Below are 27,146 nucleotides of genomic sequence, written 5' to 3' on the forward strand. Positions count from 1 at the left end.
GTGGTTCACTCACTCGACCATCTCTTCCCTGCCTGACAGGGACATACATATCAAAGACATGCAGTACCCGTTCCTTGAACAAGTTCCACATTTCACTTGTGTCCTTCCCTGACAGCCTATGTTCCCAACTTCTGCACTTCAATTCTTGTCTGACAGCATTGTATTTACCCTTCCCCCAATTATAAACCTTGCCCTGTTGCACGCACCTATCCCTCTCCATAACTAAAGTGAAAGTCACAGAATTGTGGTCACTCCCTCCAAAATGCTCCCCCACTAACAAATCTATCACCTGCCCTGGTTCATTACCAAGTACTAAATCCAATATGGCCTCCCCTCTGGTCGGACAATCTACATACTGTGTTAGAAAAGCTTCCTGGACACACTGCACAAACACTACCCCATCCAAGCTATTTGATCTAAAGAGTTTCCACTCAATGTTTGGGAAGTTGAAGTCACCCATGACTACTACCCTGTGACTTCTGCACCTTTCCAAAATCTGTTTCCCAATCTGTTCCTCCACATCTCTGCTGCTATTGGGGGGCCTATAGAAAACTCCCAACAAGGTGACTGCTCCTTTCCTATTTCTGACTTCAACCCATATTACCTCAGTAGGCAGATCCCCCTCGAACTGCCTTTCTGCAGCTGTTATACTATCTCTAATTAACAATGCCACCCCCCCCACCTCTTTTACCATCCTCCCTAATCTTGTTGAAACATCTATAACCAGGGACCTCCAACAACCATTTCTGCCCCTCTTCTATCCAAGTTTCCGTGATGGCCACCACATCGTAGTCCCAAGTACCGATCCATGCCTTAAGTTCACCCACCTTATTCCTGATGCTTCTTGCATTAAAGTATACACACTTCAATCCATCTCCTTGCCTGCAAGTACTCTCCTTTGTCATTGTTACCTTCCCCACTGCATCCCTACGTGCTTTGGCGTCCTGACTATCGTCTTCCTTAGTTGCTGGACTACAGATCCGATTCCCATTCCCCTGCCAAATTAGTTTAAACCCTCCCGAAGAGTACTAGAAAATCTCCCCCCCAGGATATTGGTGCCCCTCTGGTTCAGATGCAACCCGTCCTGCTTGTACAGGTCCCACCTTCCCCAGAATGCGCTCCAATTATCCAAATACCTGAAGCCCTCCCTCCTACACCATTCCTGCAGCCACGTGTTCAACTGCACTCTCTCCCTATTCCTAGCCTCGCTATCACGTGGCAACAAACCAGAGATGACAACTCTGTCTGTCCTGGCCTTTAACTTCCAGCCTAACTCCCTAAACTTGTTTATTACCTCCACACCCTTTTTCCTACCTACATCGTTGGTACCAATGTGCACCACGACTTCTGGCTGCTCACCCTCCCCCTTCAGGATCCTGAAGAGACGATCCGAGACATCCCTGGCCCTGGCACCCGGGATGTCGTTATTTAAAAATGATAAAATATTCAGAACAGCTGCAAGCTTTCAGGTGTCATTAAGCAGTATGCTGTTTGGCTTGGAAAAATCAGCATCGACCTGCCTCTGTTCTTTGTGAATTCCACAAATTTCGAAACAGTGGTGTTTCAACATGCTCCCCACCCTCCCAAAGGCGGCCTTCTGGAGAAAAAACAGGTTATTGTTTTGTATAGACTCAGTCATCACTTGGTAACTAACTCCACACCTCTACTTGTCTTTTTCTATCTGCTCACGTAAGCTTGCTCTGAGTTAGGAGGTTGCAGTTTCAAACCCCACCCCAGGCCTTGAGCACATAATCTAACCTGATGGTCCAGCAAGGTGGTGCTGACTCTTCTAATGAGTCGTTAGGCTGAGGTTCTGTCTGCCTGTTCAGAGTGGGAATTAAGGATTCCATGGTATATTCGAAGAGAAGGGGCCTGATGTAATGGCCAATAATGGCTAATAGGATAGCAGATGCGTTGGTGTTAATTTTCCAGAATTCATGACTTCTGTAAGGTTCCATCAGACTGGAAAGTAGTAATTATAACCCTGCTATTCATGAAGCGAGAGAGGCAGAAAACAAGAAATTACCGACCAGTTAGATTGACATTTGTCATGGGGAAGGTATTAAAATTGATCATTAAAGATGTTATAGCTGGCCACTTAGACAAGCTTAGGGTAATTGGGAAGAGTCAGCATGCTTTTCTGAAAGGGAAATCATGTTTCACCAATTTACTAGAGTTCTTTGAAGGAGTAACATGTGCAGTGGATAGAGGGAAGCTTCTGTAGACCTTCTGTACTTGAATTTCTAGAAACCATTTAAGAACGTGCCACAGCAAAGGTTATTGCAAATTAAAATAAAAGCTCACGGTGAAGGGGCAACATATTCGCTTGGATTGAAGGTTGGCTGGCTGGAAGAAAAGAATATGTGAGTGGAGTCCTGCTGGGGTCTCAACATTTTACAATTTACATCAATGACTTTGATGAAGGGAGTGATGGCATTGTATCTAAATAGTATCTTTGGGCGGCATGGTAGCACAGTAGTTAGCACTGTGGATTCACAGTGGCAGGGATCTGGGTTCAATTCCCTGCTTGGTTCACTGTGCGGAGTCTGCATGTTCCCCCGTGTCTGTATGGGTTTCCTCCGGATGCTCCAATTTCCTCCCACAAGTCTCGAAAGACGTGCTTGGACATTGAGTTCTCCCTCAGTTTACCTAATCAGACGCCGTAGTGTGGCGACTAGGGGTTTTCACAGTAACTTCATTGCAGTGTGACACTACTTGTGACACTAATAAAGATTATTATAATTTGCAGATGGCACAAATATAGGTAAGAAAGTATGTTGTGAAGAAGACATATGGAGTTTGCAGATGGATAGAGATAGGTGAAGTGAGTGGGCTGTCCTTTATTATGAGAGGAATACCCAATTGCTTCCTTATGGTTCCATAGTCCAAAGCAGTCCTAGAATATAAGACCATAAGACATAGGAGTGGAAGTAAGGCCATTCGGCCCATCGAGTCCACTCCACCATTCAATCATGGTTGATTTCAACTCCATTTACCCGCTCTCTCCCCATAGCCCAAATATCATGGACATTAGTTGACCGAATCATGACCTTTGCCAGTTGGGGAGGACATCAATGCTAAGCCTTATATATCCCTGCTGGACATCAACATGAAGCAAGCATGTGACGATGTGCAGGAACCATGGGTCATTTCCCTCTGCTTGGCTGTGCGACACTGGGTTTAATTATGCTGATCTGGCTGAGATCAAAGCAGTTTAACGTGAAAAGGAAAGGAAAACAATGTGGAAATAACATTGAGATAGTCAATAAACACAATCTGCTCACCTGTGTTTCACCTCCTCATCACCCTGATCCTCGTCCCCCCTAAGCTGTTTATTCTCTGGCTCTCCTTCATCTTGGTTTCTGTTCTGTAGGCCAAAGGTGTAAAATGAAAACTAGTTCAGAATGCTGGCATCACACTACTAATCACATATATATATATATATAATGCCAAACCAGATTACATTCAGTTTGGATGAAAAGACTTTGCATTCAATCGAGGTGAAAAATGCATTGTTCGGCACCAGGTTTAATTCATGGTTTCTGCTGAATTGTATGACCTTGATCAGTGTTTGAACCTTCAAATGCCTTTCAATTTTTCCCTCATATTTCTCAAACTCAGAGGGCAGCAAGGTGGCACAGTGGTTGGCAATGCTACCTCACGGAGCTGAGGACCCGGGTTCGATCCCGGCCCCTGGAAGTACACCATCCTACATGGACTTCCTCCTTCCTGCATTCGCAGTATACTGAAATCAAGTCATCCCAGAATAGAATCATAGAATTTACAGTGCAGAAGGAGTCTGCACCAGCCCATCGAGTCTGCACCGGCCCCTGGAAGGAGCACCGCATTTAAGCCCATTCTTCCAACCCACCCCAGCAACCCCACCCAACCCTTTTGGACACTAAGGGCAATTTAGCATGGCCAATCCACCTAACCTGCACATCTTTGGACTGTGGGAGCATACTCCTTTGTTGAACAGAAAGCAGAGGCCTATAATTCAGCAGAACCCAGAGCAGATTGCAGTCTGTGACTCAGTTCCACTATGAAGAAACTATCTATACTTCCTGGTTAGATTTAGCTTGTAACTCACGCCTCAATGCCTATTATTTGATTTAAAAACCACCTAAACCCCTGATAAGATGCCAGCTCACACCTAGATCTCCGTCATTCTACATAGAAAGAAAAACCACAGAAGCTACAATACCCAAGTGAGTAGTTCGGCCAAACCAGTCTGTGTTGATTTTTATCCGGTACTATTCAGTGTGAGCGTTCTTACTCTAAGCATGGACTTTCTGACAAATCAATTCTACTTTGTTCAAAGAAGTCTTTTGTTTCATCTTTATTCTCAGATACTTTGTTTTGAAATGTCTCAATAGCTATGTAGGTTTCACTGCTTTGCTAGATAAGACTGAAAAGTACACAATACAATGTGGCCATCCATCACAAGCTCGGTCATTCCAAATTCTATATAACCATCATGCTTTCTTTTCTTCCATTGTTCCTTACTACTGGGCTCAGCACTGTCCACAGCTTCAGCTGCAGTATTTCCAAATAGTACGTAGTACTTACAAAATTTCACAGAACTGTTATGGTGCAAAAGGAGGCCATTTGGCCCATCATGTCTGCACTGGCTCTCCAAATGAGCAACTCACTGAGTGCTATTCCCTCCGCCTTCTCTCTGTTACCTTGCAAATTCTTCCTTTTCAGATACAGTCCAATTCCTTGTTAAATGCTTCAAATGAATCTACCTCTACCACATTATGAGACAAAGCATTTCAAACCCTAACTACTGACTGCGCACAAACATTTCTCCTAATATCACTTTTGCCTCTTCTACTATAAATCTGTGCACTCTAATTCTTGATCTGAGATCTAGAAAAGAATCTCCCTTCTTGAACAACGTTGAATTCATCAGCCTTAGCAGTTGTGGATCTACCTGTCAATTTTTGTGCCACTCAGTATTTCTCGATATGTGCTACCCTCTCACTCTGTGATACACATGTGGCAGAATACTGCGCTCTTCGTATGAAGCCACCTCCGGCAAGTCCCTTTCGCCTATCACCTCTATGCTCGCTGACCTACATTGCCTCCTGATCAAACTATACCATGGTTATAAAATTCTCATTCTTGCTTTCAAATTCTTCCTTACTCTTGCTCTTCCCCCATCGCTGTAATATCTTCTAACCTCACAACTCTCTGAAATATGTGTTCTTCCAGTTCTGGCCTCGTGCATTTCCAATCTTCTCCACCATTGGTGGCAGTACCTGCTGATGCTTACACCCCACCTTCCAGTCTTTTCCTTGGAGAAAGGCTGAGGGAAGATTTAGTAGAGGAAGTCAAAATCATGAGTAGGCTGGACAGAGTAGACAGGAGGAAACTATTCTCATTAACAGAAGGATTGAGAACTAGAGGGCACAGATTGAAGGTAATTGGTAAAAGAAGCAAAAGCGATATGGTTTGGATCTGGAATGCACTGCCGTGAAGTGTGGTGGAGGGAGGCTCAATTGAGGCATTCAAGAGAGCATCAGATAACTATATGAAAATAAACTATCTGCAGGGAGGAGAAGATACAAGGAGAAGGCAAATCAGCAAAGCTAACATGCTAATTTAGTAAGCCAGTACAGGCATGTTGGGACTGAGCGGCCTCCTTCTGCACTGTAACAATTCTGTAATTCGTTTCTTTAATAGTTGGCGTGGTAGCACAGCGGTTAGCGCTGTTGCTTCCCAGCGCCAGGGTCCCAGGTTCGATTTCTGGCTTCGATCACTGTCTGTGCGGAGTCTGCATTTTCTCCCTATGTCTGCGTGTATTCCCTCCGGCTGCTCCAGTTTCCTCCCACAAGTCCCAAAAGACGTGCTGTTAGGTAATTTGGACATTCTGAATTCACCCTCCGTGTACCCAAACAGGTGCCAGAATATGGTGACTAAGGCCATTCACAGTAACTTTATTGCGGTGTTAATGTAAGCCTACTTGTGACAATAAACATTATTATACCTCACGTTCTTTCTTGAACCACTTCCTTCACCAAACATTTGAGCCTTTGACTTAAAATCGCAATGTCGCTCTGTATCATTTGAGAAGCGGTGGCATAGTGCTATTATCACTGGACTTGTGATCCAGAGGCTCACGGTAATAATAAAAATAATCTTTATTCGTGTCACAGGTAGGCTTACATTAACACTGCATTACTTTATTACTGTGAAAATCCCCAAGTTGCCACACTGCGGCGTCTGTTCGGGTACACTCGAGGAAGATTTCAGAATGTCCAATTCACCTAACAACTCTGGGGATCTGGGTTTGAATCCAGCCCAGAAGATGCAAAAGTTCAATCCAATAAATATCTGGAATTTAAAGTCCAAAAGATAAAACCATTGTTGATTGTCCTTTAAGGAACTATCCACAGAAGTTGTGTTGACTCTTAAATGCCCTCTGTTAATAGCTTAGCAAGCCTCTCAGTTGTAACAAAAACACTGTAAAGTCAATAAAAACTAAAGAAAATGGACAAACCGGCCAGCATCACCTTAGGCACTTGAAATGACATTGGCAAAACCCAGCCTGTCGACCCTGCAAAGTCCTTTTTACTAACATCTGGGGGCTTGTGCCAAAATTCGGAGAGCTGTCTAACAGACTAGTCTAGCAACAGTCTGACATAGGCATAGTCACAGAGTCATACCTTATAGTAAACATCCCACACACCATCATCTTCATCCTTGACTATGTCTATCCCATGGGCAGGACAGATCCAGCAGAGGTAGCGGGAGGGAGTTGTCCTGGGAGTCCTCGACATTGACTATGGACCCCATGAAGTCTCATGGCTTCAGGTCAAACATGGGCAATGAAACCTCCTGCTGATTACCATGTACCATCCTCCCTCAGCTAAGAATCAGTGCTCCTCCATGTTGAACACCACTTGGGAAAAGTACTGAGGATGGCAAGGACATAGAATGTACTCTGGGTCAGGGACTTGAATGTCCACTATTGGCCAAGTCCTAAAGGACATTACTGCTAGACTGGTTCTGTGACAGGTGGTGAGGGAACCAACACAAGGGGAAAAACAAGGGGAAAGACCTCATCCTTACTAACCTGCCTGCTGCAAATGCATCGGTTCATGGCTGTGTTGGTAGGAATAACCACCACACAGTCCTTGTGGAAACAAAGTCACATCTTCACACTGGGGATGCCCTCCATTGTGCTGTGTGACACTACTGTTGTGCTAAATAGCATAGATTCAGAACTGATCAAGCAACTCAAGACTGGGCATCCATGAGAGGCTGTGGACCATCAGCAACAGCAGAATTGTACTCAACTACAATTTGTAACCTCATGGCCCAGACGTTTCCCCACTCTAACATTAACATCAAGCCAGAGGATCAACCCTGGTTCAATGAAGAGTGCAGGAGGGCATGCACCAAGTGACCAAAAAATTAGGTGTCAATCTGGTGAAGCTACAACATAAAACATAGAATTTACAGTGCAGAAGGAGGCCATTCGGCCCATCGAGTCTGCACCAGCTCTTTGAAAGAGCACCCTACCCAAGCCCACGCCTCCACCCTATCCCCATAACCCAGTAACCCACCCCAACAGTAAGGGCAATTTTGGACACCAAGGGCAATTTAAAATGACCAATCCACCTAACCTGCCCACCTTTGGACTACTTGCGTCCCAACAACATAAGCCGTCATTGAGAACTAAGCGATCCCACAAGCATTGGATCAGATCTAAACTCTGCAGTCCTGCCACATCCAGTCATGAATGGTGGCAGATAATTAAAGAACTCACAGGAGGCTCCAAAAATATCCTCATCCTCAATGATGGAGGAGACCAGCACATCAATGCAAGAAGCACGGCTGAAGCATTCGCTATAATCTTCAGCAAGAAGTGCCGAGTAGATGATCCTCCAGAGGTCTCCAGCATCACTGATGCCAGTCTTGAGCCAATTCGATTCACTCCACACGATATCAAGAAATGGCTGACGGTACTGAATACTGCACAGCACTGACAATATTCCAGCAATAGTACTGAAGACTTGTGCTCCCGAAACTGCTGTTCCCAGAGCGAAACTGCTCCAGTACAGCCACAACACTGGCATCTACCCGGCAATGTGGGAAATTGCCAAAGGTTATGTCCTGTACACAAAAAGCAGGACATATCCAACTCTGCCAATTACTGCCCCATCAGTCTACTCGCAATCATCTGTAAAGTGATGGAAGGGTTTATCAACAGTGTTAAGAGTGGCACTTACTGAGCAATAACCTGCTTGCTGACATTCACTTCGGTTTCCGTGAGTGTTACTCGGCTCCTGACCTCATTACAGCTTCCGTTCAAACATGGATAGAAGAGCTGAATGCCACAGGTGAGGTGAAAGTGACAATCCTTGACATTTAGGCAGTATTTGATAAGAGTATGGTATCAAGGGGCCCTAGCAAATCGAGTGTCAACTGGAATCATAGGGTAAACTCTCCACTGGTTGGAGTCATACCTAGCACAAAGGAAGATGGTTGTGGTTGTTGGAGGTCAGTCATCTCAGACCTGGGACAGCGCAGTAGCACAGTGGGTAGCATTGTTGCTTCACAGCGCCAGAGTTCGAATCTCGGCGTGGGTCACTATCTCCCCATGTCTGCGTGGGTTTCCTCTGGTTTCCTCCCACAAGTCCCAAAAGACGTGCTGTTGGGAAATTTGGACATTCTGAATTCTCCCGGTGTACCCGAACAGGCGTACCCAAACACTTCCAACATAAATGCTTCACAGCTCCAGGGTCCCAGGTTCGGTTCCCGGCGGGGTCACTGTCTGTGCGGAGTCTGCACGTCCTCCCCGTGTGTGCGTGGGTTTCCTCCGGGTGCTCCGGTTTCCTCCCACAGTCCAAAGATGTGCAGGTTAGGTGGATTGGCCATGCTAAATTGCCCGTAGTGTCCTAAAAAAAAAGTAAGGTTAATAGGGGGGGTTGTTGGGTTACGGGTATAGGGTGGATACGTGCGTTTGAGTAGGGTGATCATGGCTCGGCACAACATCGAGGGCCGAAGGGCCTGTTCTGTGCTGTACTGTTCTATGTTCTATGGAGCAGGCTCGAGGGGCCAGATGGCCTACTCCTGCTCCTAGTTCTTATGTTCTATAAGGTCAACTGTGGGATGTTCGCAGATGGCTGCACAATTTTCAACACCTTTCACGACTTCTCACACTGAAGCAGTCCACATGCAAATACAGAAAGACCTGGACAATATCCAGGCTTGGGCTGACAAATGGCAAGATACAATTGTGCCCCATGTCCCCCCTTTTGTTCGTGTTGCCGATAGAGCCCTTGGTCATTGCGCTAAGGAGCTCAGTGGTGTGTTATGCATTTCGGAGCCAGGCTCCTCAGTAGGGGACATAATGGGCTTGCTTCAAAGATTTGGGACATTCTCAGGGTAGAAGATGAATCTGAGGAACAGCAACTATTTTGTGGTCTCCTCTCCACGGACAGGGGTCAGGGCGAGGTGGTTGCCATTTTGTGTGGCAGAGTCTCACTTTAGGTAGTTAGAGGTGCAGGTGCCTTGAGACTGGGCTGGTCTTCAGAAGTTGAATTTCCTGAGTTCATGGGGAAGGTGAAGGCAGATTTGTTGAGGTGGGATAATCTTCCTCTGTAGTTGGCAGGCCAGCTGCAGGCAGTGAAGATGAACATCTTACCGCGGTTTCTGTTTCTATTTTGGTGCCTGCTGGTCTTTTTGCCTAGGGGGTGTTTTTAAAGGGATTGGACAGGCTAATTTCTTAGTTTGTCTGGGCGGGGAAGGTGGCCAGGATAAGGAAGGTGGTAGGGCGGAGGGATGGCAGTCGGCTGCTAGGCCTCCCGAATTTGATGTACTATTGTTGGATGGCGGATGCAGAGAAGGTATGCGGATGGAATAGGGAGGCGGGGACTTTGTGGGTGAGAATGGAGGCGGGTTCATGTAGGGGTTCGGGCCTGTGGGCACTGGCAATGGCGCTGCTCCCATGGGCTCCAAGGAAGTATTCAGGAAGTCCAGTTGTGGTGGCCATGCTGAAGATTTGGAGGCAGTTCCGGCAGCACTTTAGATTGGGAGCGGAGTCAAGGGTGATGCCCTTCAGTGGAAATCACGGATTTGAGCCCTGGAGGATGGATACGAGGTTCTGGGGATGGGAAGAGAGGGGGATCAGGGAATAAAAGGATTTGTTTCCGGGAGGGCGGTTTGCGAGCTTGGAGAAGTTGGATGAGAAGTTTGGGCTGGCACAGTAGGGTTTCGAGTACATGCAAGTGTGGGACTTTGCGAGGAAGGTCTTCCCGACAGCACCTTTCTCCTCGTTGCTGGAGGAGGTGCTGTCAAGGCTGGGGCTGATACAGTTGAAGGTGGTGTAATAATAATATAATAATCTTTATTAGTGTCACAGGTAGGCTGACATTAACACTGCAATGAAGTTACTGTGAAAATCCTCTGGTCGTCACACTCCAGTGCCTGTTCGGATACACGGACGGAGAATTCAGAATGTCCAATTCACCTAACAGCACATCTATGGGGACTTGTGGGAGGAAACTGGAACGTCTGGAGGAAACCCATGCATATACAAGGCTAAACTATACAAGTCATTGATGAGACCACACCTGGAGTATCGTGCAAAATTTTGGCCCCTTATTTGAGGAAAGATGTAGTGGCATTGGAGGCAGTTCAGAGGAGATCAAATTGAGGTACACAAGGTGATAAAAGGTACGGATAAAGTGGAGTAGATGCTCCTTCTTATGGGGCATTCTGGAACGAAAGGTCTTAGGATAAGAGGTAGCAAATTTAAAACAGATTCGAGGAGAAACGACTTCTCCCAAAGGGTTGTGAATCTGTGGCATTCACAACCCCAGAGTGCAGTGGATGCTGGGGCAGTGAATACATTTAAGGAGTAGGTAGACAGATTTTTAATTGGTAATGGGTTGAAAGGTTATGGAGAACGGGCAGGACGGTGGAATTGAGATTAGGATGAGATCATTCATGATCATATTGAACAGTGGAGTGGTCTTGAGAGGCTAAATTGCCTATCCCTACTGCTAGGTCATGTGTTTGAAGAAATAACTACTCTGGCTGGTTTCACAATCCAGCTCTTGGTATGTAGCACTGTAGGTAACAGCACCCCAAGCACAAATATGGTGTTAATGATCAATAAGGGGATTTCTTGATTGATACTAAGATCAGGGGTTATGGGGAGAAGGCAGGAGATTGAGGATGAGGAACATATCATCCATGATCGAATGGCAGAACAGACTCGATGGGTAAAATGGCCTAATTCTGCACCTATATCTTATGGATTTATGAACTCTACTAGTAACATCCTCAAAGAAGTTCAGTAGATTTGTCAAGCATGGTTTCCCTTTCGTAAATCCAATTCTACCACTGCTTTCCAAGTGCTCTATTAAATCTTTTATGACTCGAGAATTTTCCCACTGCTGACGTCAGGTTTACTGGTCTATAATTCCCTGTTTTCTCTCTGCCTTCCTTTTTAACTAGTGGGGTTACATTAACTACCCTCCAATCTGTAGGAACTGTTCCAGAGTATACAGAATCTTGGGAGATGACCACCAATGCATCCACTATTTCTAAGGCCATTTCCTTAAGTCCTCTGGGATGTAGGTTATCATCAGGCCCTGGGGATCAGCCTCAATCCCATCAATTTCCCCAATACCTTTTTTCTACTAATACTAATTTCCTTCAGTGCCTCCCTCTTATTAAACGCTTTAAGCCCCAACATTTCTGGTATGTTATTTGTGTCTTCCTTTGTGAAGGCAGAACCAAAGCATGTAGTTAGTTGGTCAGCCATTTCTTTGTTCCCCATTATAAATCCCCTGGTTTATAGGACTACGCGACCTACATTTGTTTTCACCAATCGTTTTCTCTTCACATACCTAGACGTTTTTACAGTCAGTTTTTATGTTCCCTGCAAGATCCCTCTCGTACTCTATTGTCCCCATCTTAATCAATCGCTTGATCCTCTTTTGCTGTATTCTAATCTATTCCAAAACTTCAGGTCCATTTTGTTTACTGACCAATTTGTATGCTTCTTCCTTGTATCGAATACTATCTCTAATTTCCCTTGTGAGCCATGTTTTGGCCACCTTTCCCATTTTACTTTTGCGCCAGACTGGAATAAACAATTGTTGCAGTTCATCCTTGCATTCTTTGAATGTTTGCCATTGCCTATCCACCAGCATCTGTTTAAGTAACGTTTCCCAATCCATCATAGCCAACGCGCATCTCATACCATTGCAGTTTCCTTGATGAAGATTCAGGACCCTCGTCTCAGCATCAACTACATCACTCTTCATCTTGATGAAGAATTCTAATTCTGTCGTATTATGTTTGCTCATCTCCAAGGGGCCTCGCACAACTAGATTGCCAATTAATCCTTTCTCATTACACAATTCCCAGTCTAGGTTACCTGTTCTCTAGTTGGTTCCTCAATGCATTAGACCAGAAAACCATCCTGTATACATTTAAGGAATTGCTCCTCTACTTTATTGTTACTAATTTGATTAAAGTTACCCATAATTACAGATGATCCTTCATTGCATGTGTCTCTAATTTCCCATTTAATGCCATTCCCAACATCACCACTACAATTTGGGGGTCTATATACAACACCCACTAACCTTTCTCTACCCATACAGATTCCACATTGTCGGTGCTAATATCCTTCCTCACTGTTGTATTAATTCCCTCTTTAACCAGCAATACAACCCCACCACCTTATTATTATTTTCCTTTTTGTCTGTCCTTCCTAAATACTAAATACTCCTGGATGTTTGGTTCCCATCCCTGGTCACCCTGCAGCCTCCGTAATCCCAACTATATCATAACCATTTACATCTATTTGCGGAAATAATTCATCCATTTTATTGTGAATGCTCCACACTTTAAGGCACAAAGCTTTAAGGCTGGTCTATTTAACATTACTTGTCCCATTCCCGCTATTTTTCACTGAGGCCATGTTTGATTCTGGTCCTTAATTTCGCTGCTTTTCAGTTTTCTTATTCCCCTTACTGTCTTTTGTTCTTGTCCATGTTCCCAGCCCCTGCTATTTTAGTTTAAACCCATCCAACCACACCGGCAAATACTTCCCCTAAGACAGTGGGCGGGATTCTCCGTTGCCGGACACCGATATCGTAATTGGCGATCGGGGGAGAATCCGCTCCGACACCCAAATCGGGGCTGGCGCTGGTTTGACGCTGGCCAGCCATGCTCCTCCCCCTCGGAAATGGCATAATCACGCTGCGCATCGTCGCAACAGCATTCATCGTCATCGGCAGGCATTCCTGCGATGCTCCGCCCCCGAGGGGCCAACTTCCCAACCGCGCCGAACAAATGTGGTCTCAGCAGTCGGGAACCCAGTGTGGTGGCTACGGACTGTGTCCCGGAGCCGTGCTGCTGGCCGGGTTGTCTTCCGCAAGGGATGGGAGACTGGTGGGAGTGGCCTGTGGGTTATGGATGGCAGGTCGGGTCCATGCACAGGCGGCGCCATGGTGTATGGCGCGATCGCTGCAGGTCGTCGCCGTGCATATGCGCGGCCAAGGACCTGGCAATTCTCCGGCCGTTTTCGGTGCCACTGTTAGCCCCTCACCGGTCCTGGAATTGGTGAGGGTTCGGCGCTGATTTTCGGGTCGCAAAACACCCACAAATTCTCTGTTTGAGCCGGTACTTAGCCGCTGAAATGGAGAATCCAGCCCAACTTTCTAAAACTCTTTTACCCAGGACCCACTTCTACCAACCAGCCGACCTTCGTGACCCGCGCCAGCTGACCTTCATAACATACCATTATTGCCTCCCTTTAATGCAACAGATGAGCCTGCATGGACTACTGTTGACGATTTAAGTTCATGCTGCATTCTTTGAAAAAAAAATCAAGAGATTTGTCCTCGAACACACCATGCTTAGCCTTCAAATCCCTTTGAAATTTTGAGGGTTTTAAACTTCTATTTGTCCATACTTCCCTGCAGATAACACACATGGCCCTGGACCTCTGGGCACAGCTCACACCAGCACTGGTTTGTCCTGCTATTGACTCTCCTGTGAAGCTCTCTCAACCAGGTTCAAATGAGATCCTGGCCTGTGTGTGTCTCTGACCCTCTCTTCTTTATTACAAATTGATCCATCTTCAGTTCTTCACATAGACCTATTGCTTGCTTGCTGGCAACTACAAAATGGAGAATTTCGCATCCGCAATTTCACACCCAAAGCACAGACCTAGAGGACGCATCAGTGTACGTGCCGGGCCCATGACCTGCTTTCTGCCGTCGCTTCTGGCAGGAAGACTCCAGGGTTCGAACTTAAAAGGCCAGCATTCTGAAAAGCCGGTCGCGGCTGTTGGGCACTTCTCCCGCAATCGGACCGATCACTCTGTTACCCTCCCGCCGCCTGCCCACGACCCACCCACAGGTTGCGACCCTGAGTTTGAAAAACCGTGCCCTTAAGACATCAGGCTCAGTCCCGCCTAGGTATAACCTGTCCAGTTTGTACTGGTCCCATCTCCCCCAGTACCAGTCCCAATGTCCCAGGAATCTGAAACTCTTCCCCCTCACATCATCTCTTCATCCACTGCTCCTGAAACACGTCACTCTTTTCTTTCTCTTCCATTCCTCAAAGCTGCTTGAACTTCCACACCCTTCTTTCCACAAGATGCCATTTCTCTTTCTGTAATCATCAGTGCCCCACTCCAGGACCTGGTATCCTGCACCCTTCTTTCCAATACACACTACATTTCTCTCGGCAGATCTTCTGTTCCTTGGCCTCAGCCTCACGCTGCCTGGAACAGCCACCACACATTAAGCTAAAGACTAGGGAGTGAAGTGGCTGAATGATATGGGATAAATTTTCTTGGCTCAAAATATATGCAAGTAAACAGCAACATAAATTGTTTTGCTGGATGGATTTTGCTTTGGGTGAAGGGCAGAGAGCAACCCAGCAAAAACTTTTCCCAGGATTTGAAACAATAATGCAAAGTCAATGACACAGAAATATACATGGGCTATGGCTTGACCCACTGAATCTTCTGACTCTTTTCCTTTCCGACACAGTGATCTTTCTCATTTGACAATGCATAGTCTCAGGTACTAGCACTGCCACACTCCGCCTTCACCTCACTGACTAGCCTACAGGTGTTCAAAAGCAGTTCAAACCTTCCAAGTGCATAAGCATGTCCTAACCTGACTCCCTTACTCACTGAAAGCAAGTACTATTTAAAAAGGCAGATCAAATTATTTCCCCACCCACATTAACTATTTCAAAAGGTGTTTTAAGAAAGAGTCAAACTCTTTTGCAACCTCCACCCTCTTTCCATGATAGGTATGACAATAGCTGTGACGCAGTCATTAATTTTACACAGCTACCACAGGGAGGCAATGGGAGGCCGTAAAGGTGATCACGTAGTTCACACATCGTTTCAGTCAGTTACTGGCCGTGGTTATGCAAAATTTTCAACCTATTTCCATAAATTGTGGAAAAAATTTAAACAAGACAATTATACTGTCCTTTCAAACCTGGATTGTGTCTGCAGGTACGTTTGTGAGCTGTACCAGAGCGAAGTGTCAGCAGTTAAAAGTTGGTCCCTGGTTTTGCAAGCCAATTAATTAATTGCAACATATCAAATATTTGAGTATTGCAAAATATGAAAGACATTGAAGTCAGCACAAGGTAGAAAGGCTAGTGATTAAAAAAATTCCCACATGGGATTTTAGATGAAGGATGGGCTCCCAGAGAGGATTCACTTCATGGTCAACTGGAATTTTCATGATAGAGCTGAACTGAAAATGCTGAGAAAATGGAACTAAGGTCTCAAAGCACTGTGGGATATTTTAAGAGGAGTTAGAGGAAGGCTGGCCCAAGAAGGGATATGGTTGATTGGCAGGGGAGGGTGGGGGGGTAGGGTCACGTGTATTCACCCATTTAAGGAGCTTGAAGGCAGACGTGGCCTTGTTGCAAGAAACACACTTGGAAGATTGGGGACCAGATTAGACGAAAGAAAGAGTGGGTAAGGCAAATCTTCCATTTAGGATTAGATATGAAGACGCACGGCGAGGCGATGTTAATAAGCGGGTTGTGTTTGAGGTGGGAAATATTGTGGTGGATCCAGGGGCAATTTTGTGATGGTGAGTGGGAAATTGGAGGGGATGCCAGTGGGACTGGTGAACATTTACACCCCAAATTGGGACGATGTTGAATTCATGAGGCGGGTGTTGGGGACGATCTGGACCTAGACTCGCACCTGTTGATTATAGAGGAGGGAATTTTAACAAGGTAATTGAAGGGGCAGCATGGCGGCATAGTGGTTAGCATTGTTGCCTACGGTGCTGATGACCTGGGTTTGAATCTCGGCCCTGGGTCACTGTCCGTGTGGAGTTTGCACATTCTCCCCGTGTCTGCGTGGGTTTCGCCCCCACAACCCAAAAGATGTGCAGGATAGGTGGATTGGCCACACTAAATTGGCAGGCCAAGGAATTTTCGTACTTCTCCCATGTGCACAGGCTGTACTCGTGGATCAGTTACTTTGTGGTGGATAGGGCTCTGCTGGCGGGGTAGTTGACTTGGAGAACTTGGCAATCAAGGTCCCTGACCACACGCCACACTGGGTGGATTTGCAAGTGGACCGGGGTTGGCCCAGCGCCCGCAGTGGAGATTGGATGTGGGGCTGTGAGCAGTTGAGGAGGTGTGTGAGCAGGTGAGGGCTGCCATTCAGGGTATGTAGTATTTCAGTTATTTCTGTATATACTGACGATTGCAAAACCAGCAACCAGATAGAAGTGACCATTTTGGCTGCCGCACTATGGGAGGCGCTCAAGGCAGTAGTCAGGGGGGGAGTTTATATTGATACAGGCACATAGGGATAAGATGGAGTAGCAGAGATGGCTAGGTTGGTGGAGGAAATTCTGCGGATTGACAGGAGGTATTCGGAGGCCCCGGAGACAGGGTTGTTGTTAAATATGATACTGATGCCCCGGAGGGACACGAGGTGGAAGTGGCGGTCCCTATGGACGCGGAGAAGGCGTTCAACCTGGTGGAATGGGAGTATTTGTGGGAGGTGCTTGGACGGTTTCGGTTCGGGCGGGGGTTTGGATTGGGTCCGATTGCTGTACAGGGAACCAGTGGTGACTGCAAGGACGAATCGGGTGAATTTGGGGTACTTCGAACTACACCGTGGGATAAGGCAGGGTTGCCCACTCTCCCCTTTGCTATTTGCCTTGGCTATAGAGCCACTGGCAATGGTGCTGAGAGCATCAGGGAGTTGGAGAGGGATAGTGCGGGGGGGAGGGGGGGGTGGAGAGAGGATATCATGGGGGTATCATGAACATTTTGGAGGAATTTGGCCGGTTCTCCGGATACAAGTTAAACATGGGCAAGAGCAAGGTCTTCCTGATCCAGGCAAGGGAGCAGGAGAGGAGGTTGGACGAGCTACCATTTAAAATGGTGGGGGCGAGCTTTAGGTATCTGGGCATTCAGGTGGCGCGGAGATGGGAACAACTATGTAAATGGGGGGGGGGGAGAGAGACTTCAAGAGGTGGGATGTGCTTCCTCTGTTGTCCAGACGGTGAAAATGACAGTACTCTCGAGGCTCTTCTTTGTTTTGCAGAACCTCCCGATCTTTATTCCAGTCTTTCTTTAGAAAAATTAATGCTCTGATTTCGGGGTTTGTGTGGTGAAGAAATCTCCATGGGTACAGAAGGTGGTGCTGGAGAAGGGGTGTGCTTGCAAAATATGATTTACTACTACTAGGCAGCGAATATAGCCTGGTTAAGAAGCGGGTGGTGAGGGAGGGGTCGGCATGGGAGCGGATGTAGGCAGCCTCTTGTAAGGACACAAGCTGAGGGACATTGTTGGCAGCGCCTCTGCCATTCTCGCTGGTCAAGTTCTCCATGAGCCCGGTGGCAGCACCGAGGGTGTAGGGACAGTGGTGACAGCATCTGAGGTTAGAGGGTGCCTCGGTGTGGGTACCGATCCACGGGAATCATAGATTTGCACCAGGGGGCTTAGATGTGGGGATTAGAGGGTGGCGGCGGGCGGCGATCGAGTGGTTTGGGGACCTTTTTTGTGGGGGCAGCTTTTCGAGTTTAGAGGAATTGGAAGAGGAGCTGCCCAGTTTAAATAGATTCCGTACTTACAGGTGCGGGATTACATGAGGAAGCGGTGTTGTCCTTTCCCGACCTGCCGCCCCCCCGCTTGACAAGGTGGTATTAAAAGCAAAAGTGGGTCTGGGGAGGTAAGGTATCCGAGATTTACAAGAAGTTAATGGACTCGGAGGGAGCCCCGATAGAAGTTAAATGGAGGTGGGAGGAGAGATTGGGGGCGGAAATGGAGGCTGGGCTGTGGGAGGAGGTTTCGAGGAGGGCTAACACTCATCTTCCTTATGTGCTAGGCTTAGCCTCATTCAATTTAAGGTAGTGCATAGGGCACATATGACGGTGGCCAGGACAAGCAGATTCTGAGGGGGTGGAGGACAGATGTGGATAGAGCATTTGGGGGGGGGGGGGGGCACGAACCATGTTCACATGTTTTGTGCACGTCCAAAGCTGAGGAGGTTCTTTTTTTAAAAATTTAGAGTAGCCAATTATTTTTCTTCTTTCCAATTAAGGGGAAATTTAGCGTGGCCAATCCACCTACCAAGCACATCTTTGGGTTGTGGGGTGAAACCCACGCAGACATGGGGAGAATGTGCAAACTCCACACGGACAGTGACCCAGGGCTGGGATTCGAACCTGAGTCCTCAGCGCCGCAGTCCCAGTGCTAACCACTACGCCGCATGCTGCCCAGCTGAGGTGGTTCTGGCAGTGGTTCATGGACGTAATGTCTGAGGCGCTGAAGGTGAACCCGAGTCCGGATATTCAGTGTCGGAAGACTCGGGAGTCCAAGGGCGAGAGACGCCAAGTCTTGGCTTTGCCTCCCTGGTAGCCCAGAGACTTATGTTGTTTGGGGGGGGGGGGGGGCAGGATGGGCAGAGGGAATGGCCTTCTTTTTTTTTAATAAACAATTTTATTGAGGTAGTTTTTGGCTTTGTAAACAGTTACAGACATCAACAGAAAGAAAGCAAAAAAGGCAAAAATGTGCAAATATCCACGCACATTCAATACTTCAATCGTAACAGCGAACTTAATTTTTTCCATACCCAGGAAACTCGACATGTCCGCAAGCCACAACTCAGTCTTCGGGGGCATTGAGTCCCTCCACGCCAATAGTATTCGTCGCCGGGCTATCAGGGAAGCAAAGGCCAAAACATCGGCCTCTTTCTCCCCCTGGACTCCCGGGTCTTCCGAAACCCCAAAAATTGCCACCCCTGGACCCATCGCCACCCTTGTTTTTAGCAACCGGGACATGATGCCCGCAAATCCCACCCAGTACCCCCTAAGCTCAGGGCATGCCCAAAACATGTGAACGCAGTTCGCTGGTCCTCCCGCGCACCTAGAGCATTTGTCCTCTATCCCAAAGAATTTGCTCATCCGAGCCACCGTCATATGGGTCCGGTGAACGACCTTAAATTGAATCAGCCCGAGCCTGGCACATGTCGCGGTCGAGTTTACCCTACTCAGGGCCTCTGCCCACAGCCCATCCTCCATTTCCCCGCCTAGCTCCTCCTCCCATTTAATTTTCAGTCACTCCGTCTGGGACCCTTCCTCCCTCATGAGCACCTTATAAATATCAGAGACTCTACCCTCCCCTTCTTCCCCCCCAGAGACCATTCTGTCTTGGATCCCCATTGGCGGGAGGCGTGGGAAAGATGGGACCTGTCTACGAACAAAGTCCCGCAACTGTAGGTACCTAAAATTATTTCCCCTTACCAGCCCAAATTTCTCCTCCAAGCTCCTCAAACTCGCAAAGCTCCCTTCCAGGAACATATCGCCCACCCTTCCCACCCCCACCTGCCGCCATGCTTGAACCCCCCCATCCATACTACCGGGGGCAAACCGATGGTTGTCGCAGATTGGCGCCCAAACCGACGCCCCCGTCTCCCCTAAATGCCTCCTCCACTGGCCCCATATCCGCAAGGTCGCCACCACTACCGGGCTGGTGGAGTACTTGGCCGGCGGCAGCGGTAGAAGAGCCGTGACCAGGGCTGCCAAGCTGGAGCCCCTGTACGAAGCCGCCTCCACCCGCTCCCAGATAGACCCCGTACCCACCATCCACTTCCTTATCATAGCGATGTTGGCCGCCCATTAATAATTAATCAGACTCGGCAAAGCCAGCCCTCCCTCGCTGCGGTTCCTCTCAAGCATCGCCTTCTTCACCCGCGGGGATTTTCCCGCCCAGACAAAGCTCATGATCACCCTGTTAACTCTTTTGAAGAAGGACTGTGGGACAAAGATCTGGAGGCACTGAAAAACAAACAGAAATCTAGGGAGGATTGTCATCTTTACAGTCTGCACCCTCCCTGCCAGCAACAGCGGGAGTGCATCCCATCTCCGAAACTCTCCCTTCATTTGCTCCACCACCCTGGCCAAATTTAACTTGTGGAGCCTGCCCCAGTCTCGTGCCACCTGAATTCCCAAATACCGGAAATTTTCCTCAACCAGCCTAAACGGTAGCCCTCTCAATCTGTTCTCCTGGCCCCTTGCCTGTACCACAAACATTTCACTCTTGGCCGTATTTAATTTGTATCCTGAAAACTGGCCGAACTTCCTCAACATTCCCAGTATACTTCCCATCCCGGCCACTGGGTCCGACACGTACAGGAGCAGGTCGTCTGCGTAAAGAGAGACCCTATGTTCTACCCCGCCCCTCACCATCCCCTTCCATCCCTCTGCGGCTCTCAGCGCAATCGCCAGCGGCTCTATGGCCAGCGCAAACAGCAGCGGGGAGAGCGGGCAGCCCTGTCTGGTCCCTCGGTACAGCCTGAAGTACTCCGACACTTCTCTGTTAGTCCTGACGCTGGCCTTCGGGGCCTGATATAATAATTTGATCCAATCCACCAGTCCCTCCCCGAACCCAAACCGTCCGAGCACCTCCCATAGATAGTCCCACTCCACCCGGTCAAAGGCCTTCTCAGCGTCCATCGTCACCAACTACCTCCACCTCCCTGCCCGTCGGGGGCATCATTATCACATTAAGTAATCTACTCAGGTTGGCCGCCAGCTACCTACCTTTCACGAACCCAGTTTGATTCTCCCCAATCACCTCCGGTACGCAGTCCTCCATTCTAACCGCCAGTACCTTTGCCAGGAGCTTGGCGTGGGAAGGGCCTTCTTATGGGGGTGGGGCTGTTGGGTGTTATTTCTTTGTTTGTCATGAGTTTCCTGTTCTCGTTCTGGTTATGTTCAATGTATATACTAAATGCCTTAATAAAAATATATTTTTTTAAATAGGTGGGAAGGCAATTGGTGAGGATGACACAAAGAGTCTATATATAGACAGGTTCGGTGAGTGGGCAAAACTTGGCAGATGACATATACTGTCGGAAAATGTGAAGTTATACACATTGGAAGGAACAAAGAACAGTACAGCACAGCAACAGGCCCTTCGGCCCTCCAAGCTAGCATCAATCATGATGCCTGTCTAAACTAAAATCCTCTACACTTCCGGGGTCCGTATCCCTCTATTCCCATCCTATTCATGTATTTGTTAAGATACCTCTTAAATGCCGCTATCATATTTGCTTCCACCACCTCCCCCGGCATGCATTCCACGCACTCACCACCCTCTGTGTAAAAACAAAACTGCCTCGCACATAGAACATACAGTGCAGAAGGAGGCCATTCTGCCCATCGAGTCTGCACCGACCCACTTAAGCCCTCACTTCCACTTTATCCCCGTAATCCAATAACCTCTCCTATCCGTTTTGGTCACTAAGGGCAATTTATCATGGTCAATCCACCTAACCTGCACGTCTTTGGACTGTGGGAGGAAATCGGAGCACCCGGAGGAAACCCACGCAGACACGGGGAGAACGTGCAGACTCCACACAGACAGTGACCGAGCAGGGAATCAAACCTGGGACCCTGGCACTGTGAAACTACAGTGCTATCCACTTATGCTACCGTACGGCCGTTATCTCCTCTAAACTTTCCACCTTGCACCTTAAACCTATGAACACTAGTAATTGACTTTTTCACCCTGGAAAAAAGCGTCTGACAATCCATGTTGTCCATACCACTCAATTTTGCAAACTTCTATCAGGTTGCCCCTCAACCTCTGTTGTTCCAATGAAAACAATCGGAGTTCATCCAACCTCTCCTCATAGCTAATACCCTCTAAACCAAGCAACATCCTGGTAACCCTCTTCCGAACCCTCTCCAAAAAATCCACATCCTTCTGTTAGTGTGGTGACCAGAATTGTACGCAATATTCCAAATGCGGCCTGGCCTAACAAAGGTTTTGTTACAGCTGCAGCATGACTTGCCAACGTTTATACGCAATGTCTCGACCGATGAAGGCAAGCATGCTGCAAGTCTTGATTAACCTATCCACCTGCATTGCCACTTTCAGTGATCTATGGACCTGTATGTCTAGGTCTCTTTGCCTATCAATACTCTTTAAGGATTCTGCCATTTACTGTACAATTCCTACCTGTATTAGACCTTCCAAAATGCATTACCTCACGTTTGTCTGGATTAAACTCTATTCCCATTTCTCCGCCCAAATCTTTAACCAATCTATATCCTGCTATATCCTCGGACAATCCTCTTCACTCTGCAAACTTACTAATCAGACCAGCTACATTTTCCTCCAAATCATTTATAAATACTACGAACAACAAAAGGTCCCAACACTGATCCCTGCGGAATACCACGAGTCACAGCCTTCCATACAGAAAACCAAAGGATAAAGGAGCTGAATTTATTTAAATGGAAAAAGACTGCAGAAAACTGCAGCACAGAGGGAGTTAGAGGTCCTTGTGCAGAAATCACAAAAAACTAGCTTGCAAGTTCAGCAGGTAATTGGGAAAACAAATAGAATATTGGCCTTTATTTCAAAGGGAATGGAGTGTAAAAAAGGAAAGTCCTGCTAAAACTATACAAGGCACGAGTTTGACCATACCAGGAACACTGTGACCAATTTTGGTCCCTTTATATACTGGCTTTGGAAGCAGTCCAGAGAAGTTTCATTAGGTTGATTGATCCTGGGTATGGGGGGCAGGTGTTATGAGAAGTGGTTGAGTAAATTGGGCCTGGGCTCATTGGAGTTTAGGAGAATGAGAGATGGCTTTATTGAGAGGATTCTCAGGGAGCGTGATAGGGTAGATGCTGAGAGGATGTGTGGGAGAGTCGAGGGCACAGTGGGCTAAACAGGTGTGTAAACAGCTTGTAATGTAGAACAAGGCCAGCAGCGGGGTTCAATTCCGTACCAGCCTCCCCGAACAGGTGCCGGAATGTGGCGACTAGGGGCTTTTCAGAGTAACTTCATTGAAGCCTACTTGTGACAATAAGCTATTATTAAGAGGCTGGTTTAGCACAGTGGGCTAAATAGCTGGCTTTTAAAGCAAACCTGGGCAGGCCGGCAGCGCAGGTTCAATTCCCATACCAGCCTCCCCGAACAGGCGCCGGAATGTGGCGACTATGGGCTTTTCACAGTAACTTAATTTGAAGCCTACTTGTGACAATAAACGATTTTCATTTGTCATTCATTTTCATAATCTCAGAGTAAGACATTACCCATTTAAGACCCTGATGAGGAGGAATTTCTTCTCTCAGAGGGTAGTGAATCTGTGGAATTCTTTACCGCAGAGAGCTGTAGAGGCTGGGCTAAGTATTTTCCAGGCGGAGATAGACACAGTTTTCTCAATAAATCAAAGGTTTTGGGGATAAGGTGGGAAAGCGGGAGTTGAGGATATCAGATCAGTCATGATCTCATTGAATAGCAGAGCAGACTCAATGGGCCGAGTGGCCTACTTCTGCTCCTATGACTTATGGAAATAGTTCCAAGTCAAAATGGTGTGAGGTTTGGAGGGGAACTCTGCTGCTCTTATCCTTCTAGGGTGATAGAGGTGATGGGTTTGGAAGGTTATTCAAGTAACCTTGCTGGGTTGCTGCAGTATCTAGATGCTACACACTGCTGTCACTCTGTGTCAGTGGTGATGGGGACACTTGCTGAAGGTGGTGGTTGGGATGCCAATCAAGTGTGCCTCTTTGCACTGGATGGTGTTGAACTTCTCGACTGTTGTTGGAGCTGCATTCATCCAGGCAAGTGGAAAGTGTTCCATCACACTCCTGTCTTGCGCCTTTGTGTGGTTAGGGTTTGGGGAGTCAGGAGAGGAGATACTCACTGCAGAATTCAGGGGCTCTGACCTGTTCTTGGAGACATAAATTATGTGGCTGGTCAGGTCAGTTGTTTCCGGTTAAGGGTAACACTCCTACTCCTCTCCTTCTCCCCTACCCCCAGCATGCTGATAGTGCGGGATTTAGCAACGGTAATGCCATTGAATGTCAAGGGTAATCATGAGATTCTCTCTTGTTGGTCATTGCCGCGTACATGTGCGGCACGAATGTCATTCCTCACTTTCCAGCCCAAGCATGAATGTCATCCAGGTCTTACAGCATCAGTACCTGATGATTAACAAATAGTACTGAATGTTGGGGATCAGCAAAAAGATCCCCATTTGTTGAATACGGTTCCCAATGTTGATAGGAAGGTCACTGATGAAGCAGTTGAAGATGGTTCAGTCTCGAACACAACTTTGAGGAACCCCTGCAGCATTGCCCTGGGATGGAGATGATTGATATCCAACAACCACAACTCTCTTCCATTGTGCTAGATGTGGTTTTAAGCAGTGGGGAGATTTCCATCATTCCCAGTGACTTCAGTTTTGCTGGGGCTCCTTTATGCCATATTCAGTCAGGTGGCACGGTAGCATTGTGGTTAGAACTGTTGCTTCACATCGCCAGGGACCAGAGTTCGATTCCCAGCTTGGGCCACTGTCTGTGGGGAGTCTGCACGTTCTCTCTGTGTCTGCGTGGGTTTCCTCCTGGTGCTCCCGTTTCCTCCCACAAGTCCCGAAAGACATGCCATTAGATAATTTGGACATTCTGAATTCTTCCTTAGTGTACCCGAACAGGTGCCGGAATGTGGCGACGAGGGAATTTTCACAGTAACTTCATTGCAGTGTTAATATAAGCCTACTTTTGACATTAATAACGATTATGTCAAGGGCAGTAACTCTCACCTCACCTCTAAAATTTAGCTCTTTTGTACATGTTTGAACCAAGACAAGAATGAAATCAGAGGCCGAGTGGCCCTGGCAGAGCCCAATCTGAGCACCAGTGAGCAGGCCATTGCTACATTGCTAAGAAAGTGCCCCTTGATAGCATTATTGATGACTCCTTCCATTGCTTTGCTGATGGTCAAGGGTCCACTGATGGGGTAATAGTTGGCCAGTTCCTGCTTTTTTGTGGATATAGCTGTCAGATTGAACTTGTGCCAGGTGGTCCAAGAACAAATTTGGCCTCACCTTTATCTTCATTGTGACATATCTATCCACAATAGTACAGTTAGAAGTGATCACTATTCAGTTCCTGTGAAGATCATTCGTCTCCACCATGGAGGCATCCTCTTTTGTTATGTGACCATCATCACGCCTCGCGGGAATGACGAAGGACAGATCTAGCAACTGAAACGGGACATTTTTTAAAAGCATACTTTCATGGGGTTTGTGTGTCACTGTTAAGGCCAATATTTGTTGCTTATCCCTAATTGCCCCCAAGAATTTGGCGGTGGGTCAGCTTCTTGAACCACTGCAGTCCGTGTGGAGTAGGTACGCCTAAAGCGCTGTTAGGAATGAAGTTCCAGGATTTTAACCGAGTTACAATGAAGGAATCACAATATAGTTCCATCTCAGATTGGACTGTGGCTTAGAGCGAAATTTGCAATCAACTGTGCGCCTCCTCTATTGTCCTTCTAGGTGGTAAGGGTCATGGGTTTAGAAGGTGCTGTCAAATACCAGAAGTGTGAGGCGGAAGAACTCATCACAACTTTGATCCAGACACAGATACAAGAGCTAGCTGTCAGAGAAGAGTAGCTGCCTCAATATTAAGCCAACATTCAACTGAGTTTGGTACCAAGGAGCCCTTGTGAAAGAAAGGTAAATGGAGATGAAAAGGAAAATCCACCATAGGACTGAGCCATACCCAACACAAAGGGCATCAATGTAAGGAAGCAGTCCAACCTTTTCAACTGCTTTGTCAATGACCTCCCTCCTTCACAGACAAGATTGAGGCTGCTCACCTATGTTTGCACTGCTCAGCTCCATTCACACCCTCTCCAATAGTGAAACAACCAGTGCCAAACTACAGAAGATTAAACTGGCAGGTAACATGTCTGTCCCACAAACACTATCTCCAATAATAAAAGGTCCATTAACTTTCCCTTCACCATCATCAATGATCACCAACATCATCTTGCGGCAGGTCGGCGGGGGTGGGAGGTGGGGAAGAGGTTTATTCATTTGACGGGGCATGAGCTTTGCTGGAGTCACATGTAGGCCACACCAGGTCAGGATGGCAGATTTTCCTCCCCAAAAGACATTTGTGAACCTGATGGGTTTTTACAACAATCAACATTGGTTTCATGGTCTTCATTAGACTTTAAATTCCAGATATTTATGTAATTCAAAATTCACCATCTGCTACAGTGGAACCTAGGCATCCAGATCGTCTAGAATCATAGAATCCCTACGGTACAGAAGGAGGCCATTCGGTCTGCACCAACCCTTCGAAAGACCCATGTTCACTCCTCCGTCCACCCTGCCCTATCCCCGCAACCCCATAACCGAACATGCACATTACTGGACACTAAGGGGCAATTTATCACGGCCAACCCAAATAACCCGCACATCTTTGGACTGTGGGAGGAGACCGCAACACCCGGAGGAAACCGATGCAGACACAGGGCGAGGTACAAACTCACAGACAGTGGCCCAAGGCTGCAATTGAACTCGGGTCCCTTGTGCTGAGAGGCTGCAGTACTAACCACTGTGCTGCCCTTTTTCTCATCCAGGGTGAACCACCTTCTTGATCGTGGTTGCATCCCTGCTCGGCAAGTATCTTGCCCTGGGTCTCTGGATTATTGGTCCAGTGATAATACTGTGTCTTGCTACTCTGTGCAGATTTCACCACTTAACTGGACCAACTATATCAACACGATGGCTATCTGACCAGGCCAAAGTAGCTCACAACCTTGATGCTCATCTTTCATGATAACAGAGGTCACAGGAG

General features: G+C 47.3%; 1 protein-coding gene across 1 annotated transcript in view; it reads right to left on the reverse strand.

The window, feature by feature from the left end:
- The window catches only part of ccdc12 (coiled-coil domain containing 12), a 105,489-nt gene that overhangs the window by 27,718 nt on the left and 50,625 nt on the right, over window positions 1-27,146 (reverse strand). The window contains exon 2 of the mRNA XM_038808908.1: window positions 3,285-3,367. Within this exon, the coding sequence (XP_038664836.1) occupies window positions 3,285-3,367 (83 nt within the window). The remainder of the gene's footprint in view (window positions 1-3,284; window positions 3,368-27,146) is intronic.

The sequence above is a fragment of the Scyliorhinus canicula genome, chromosome 10 (assembly GCF_902713615.1).
Source record: "Scyliorhinus canicula chromosome 10, sScyCan1.1, whole genome shotgun sequence".
In the NCBI taxonomy this organism is placed as follows: domain Eukaryota; kingdom Metazoa; phylum Chordata; class Chondrichthyes; order Carcharhiniformes; family Scyliorhinidae; genus Scyliorhinus; species Scyliorhinus canicula.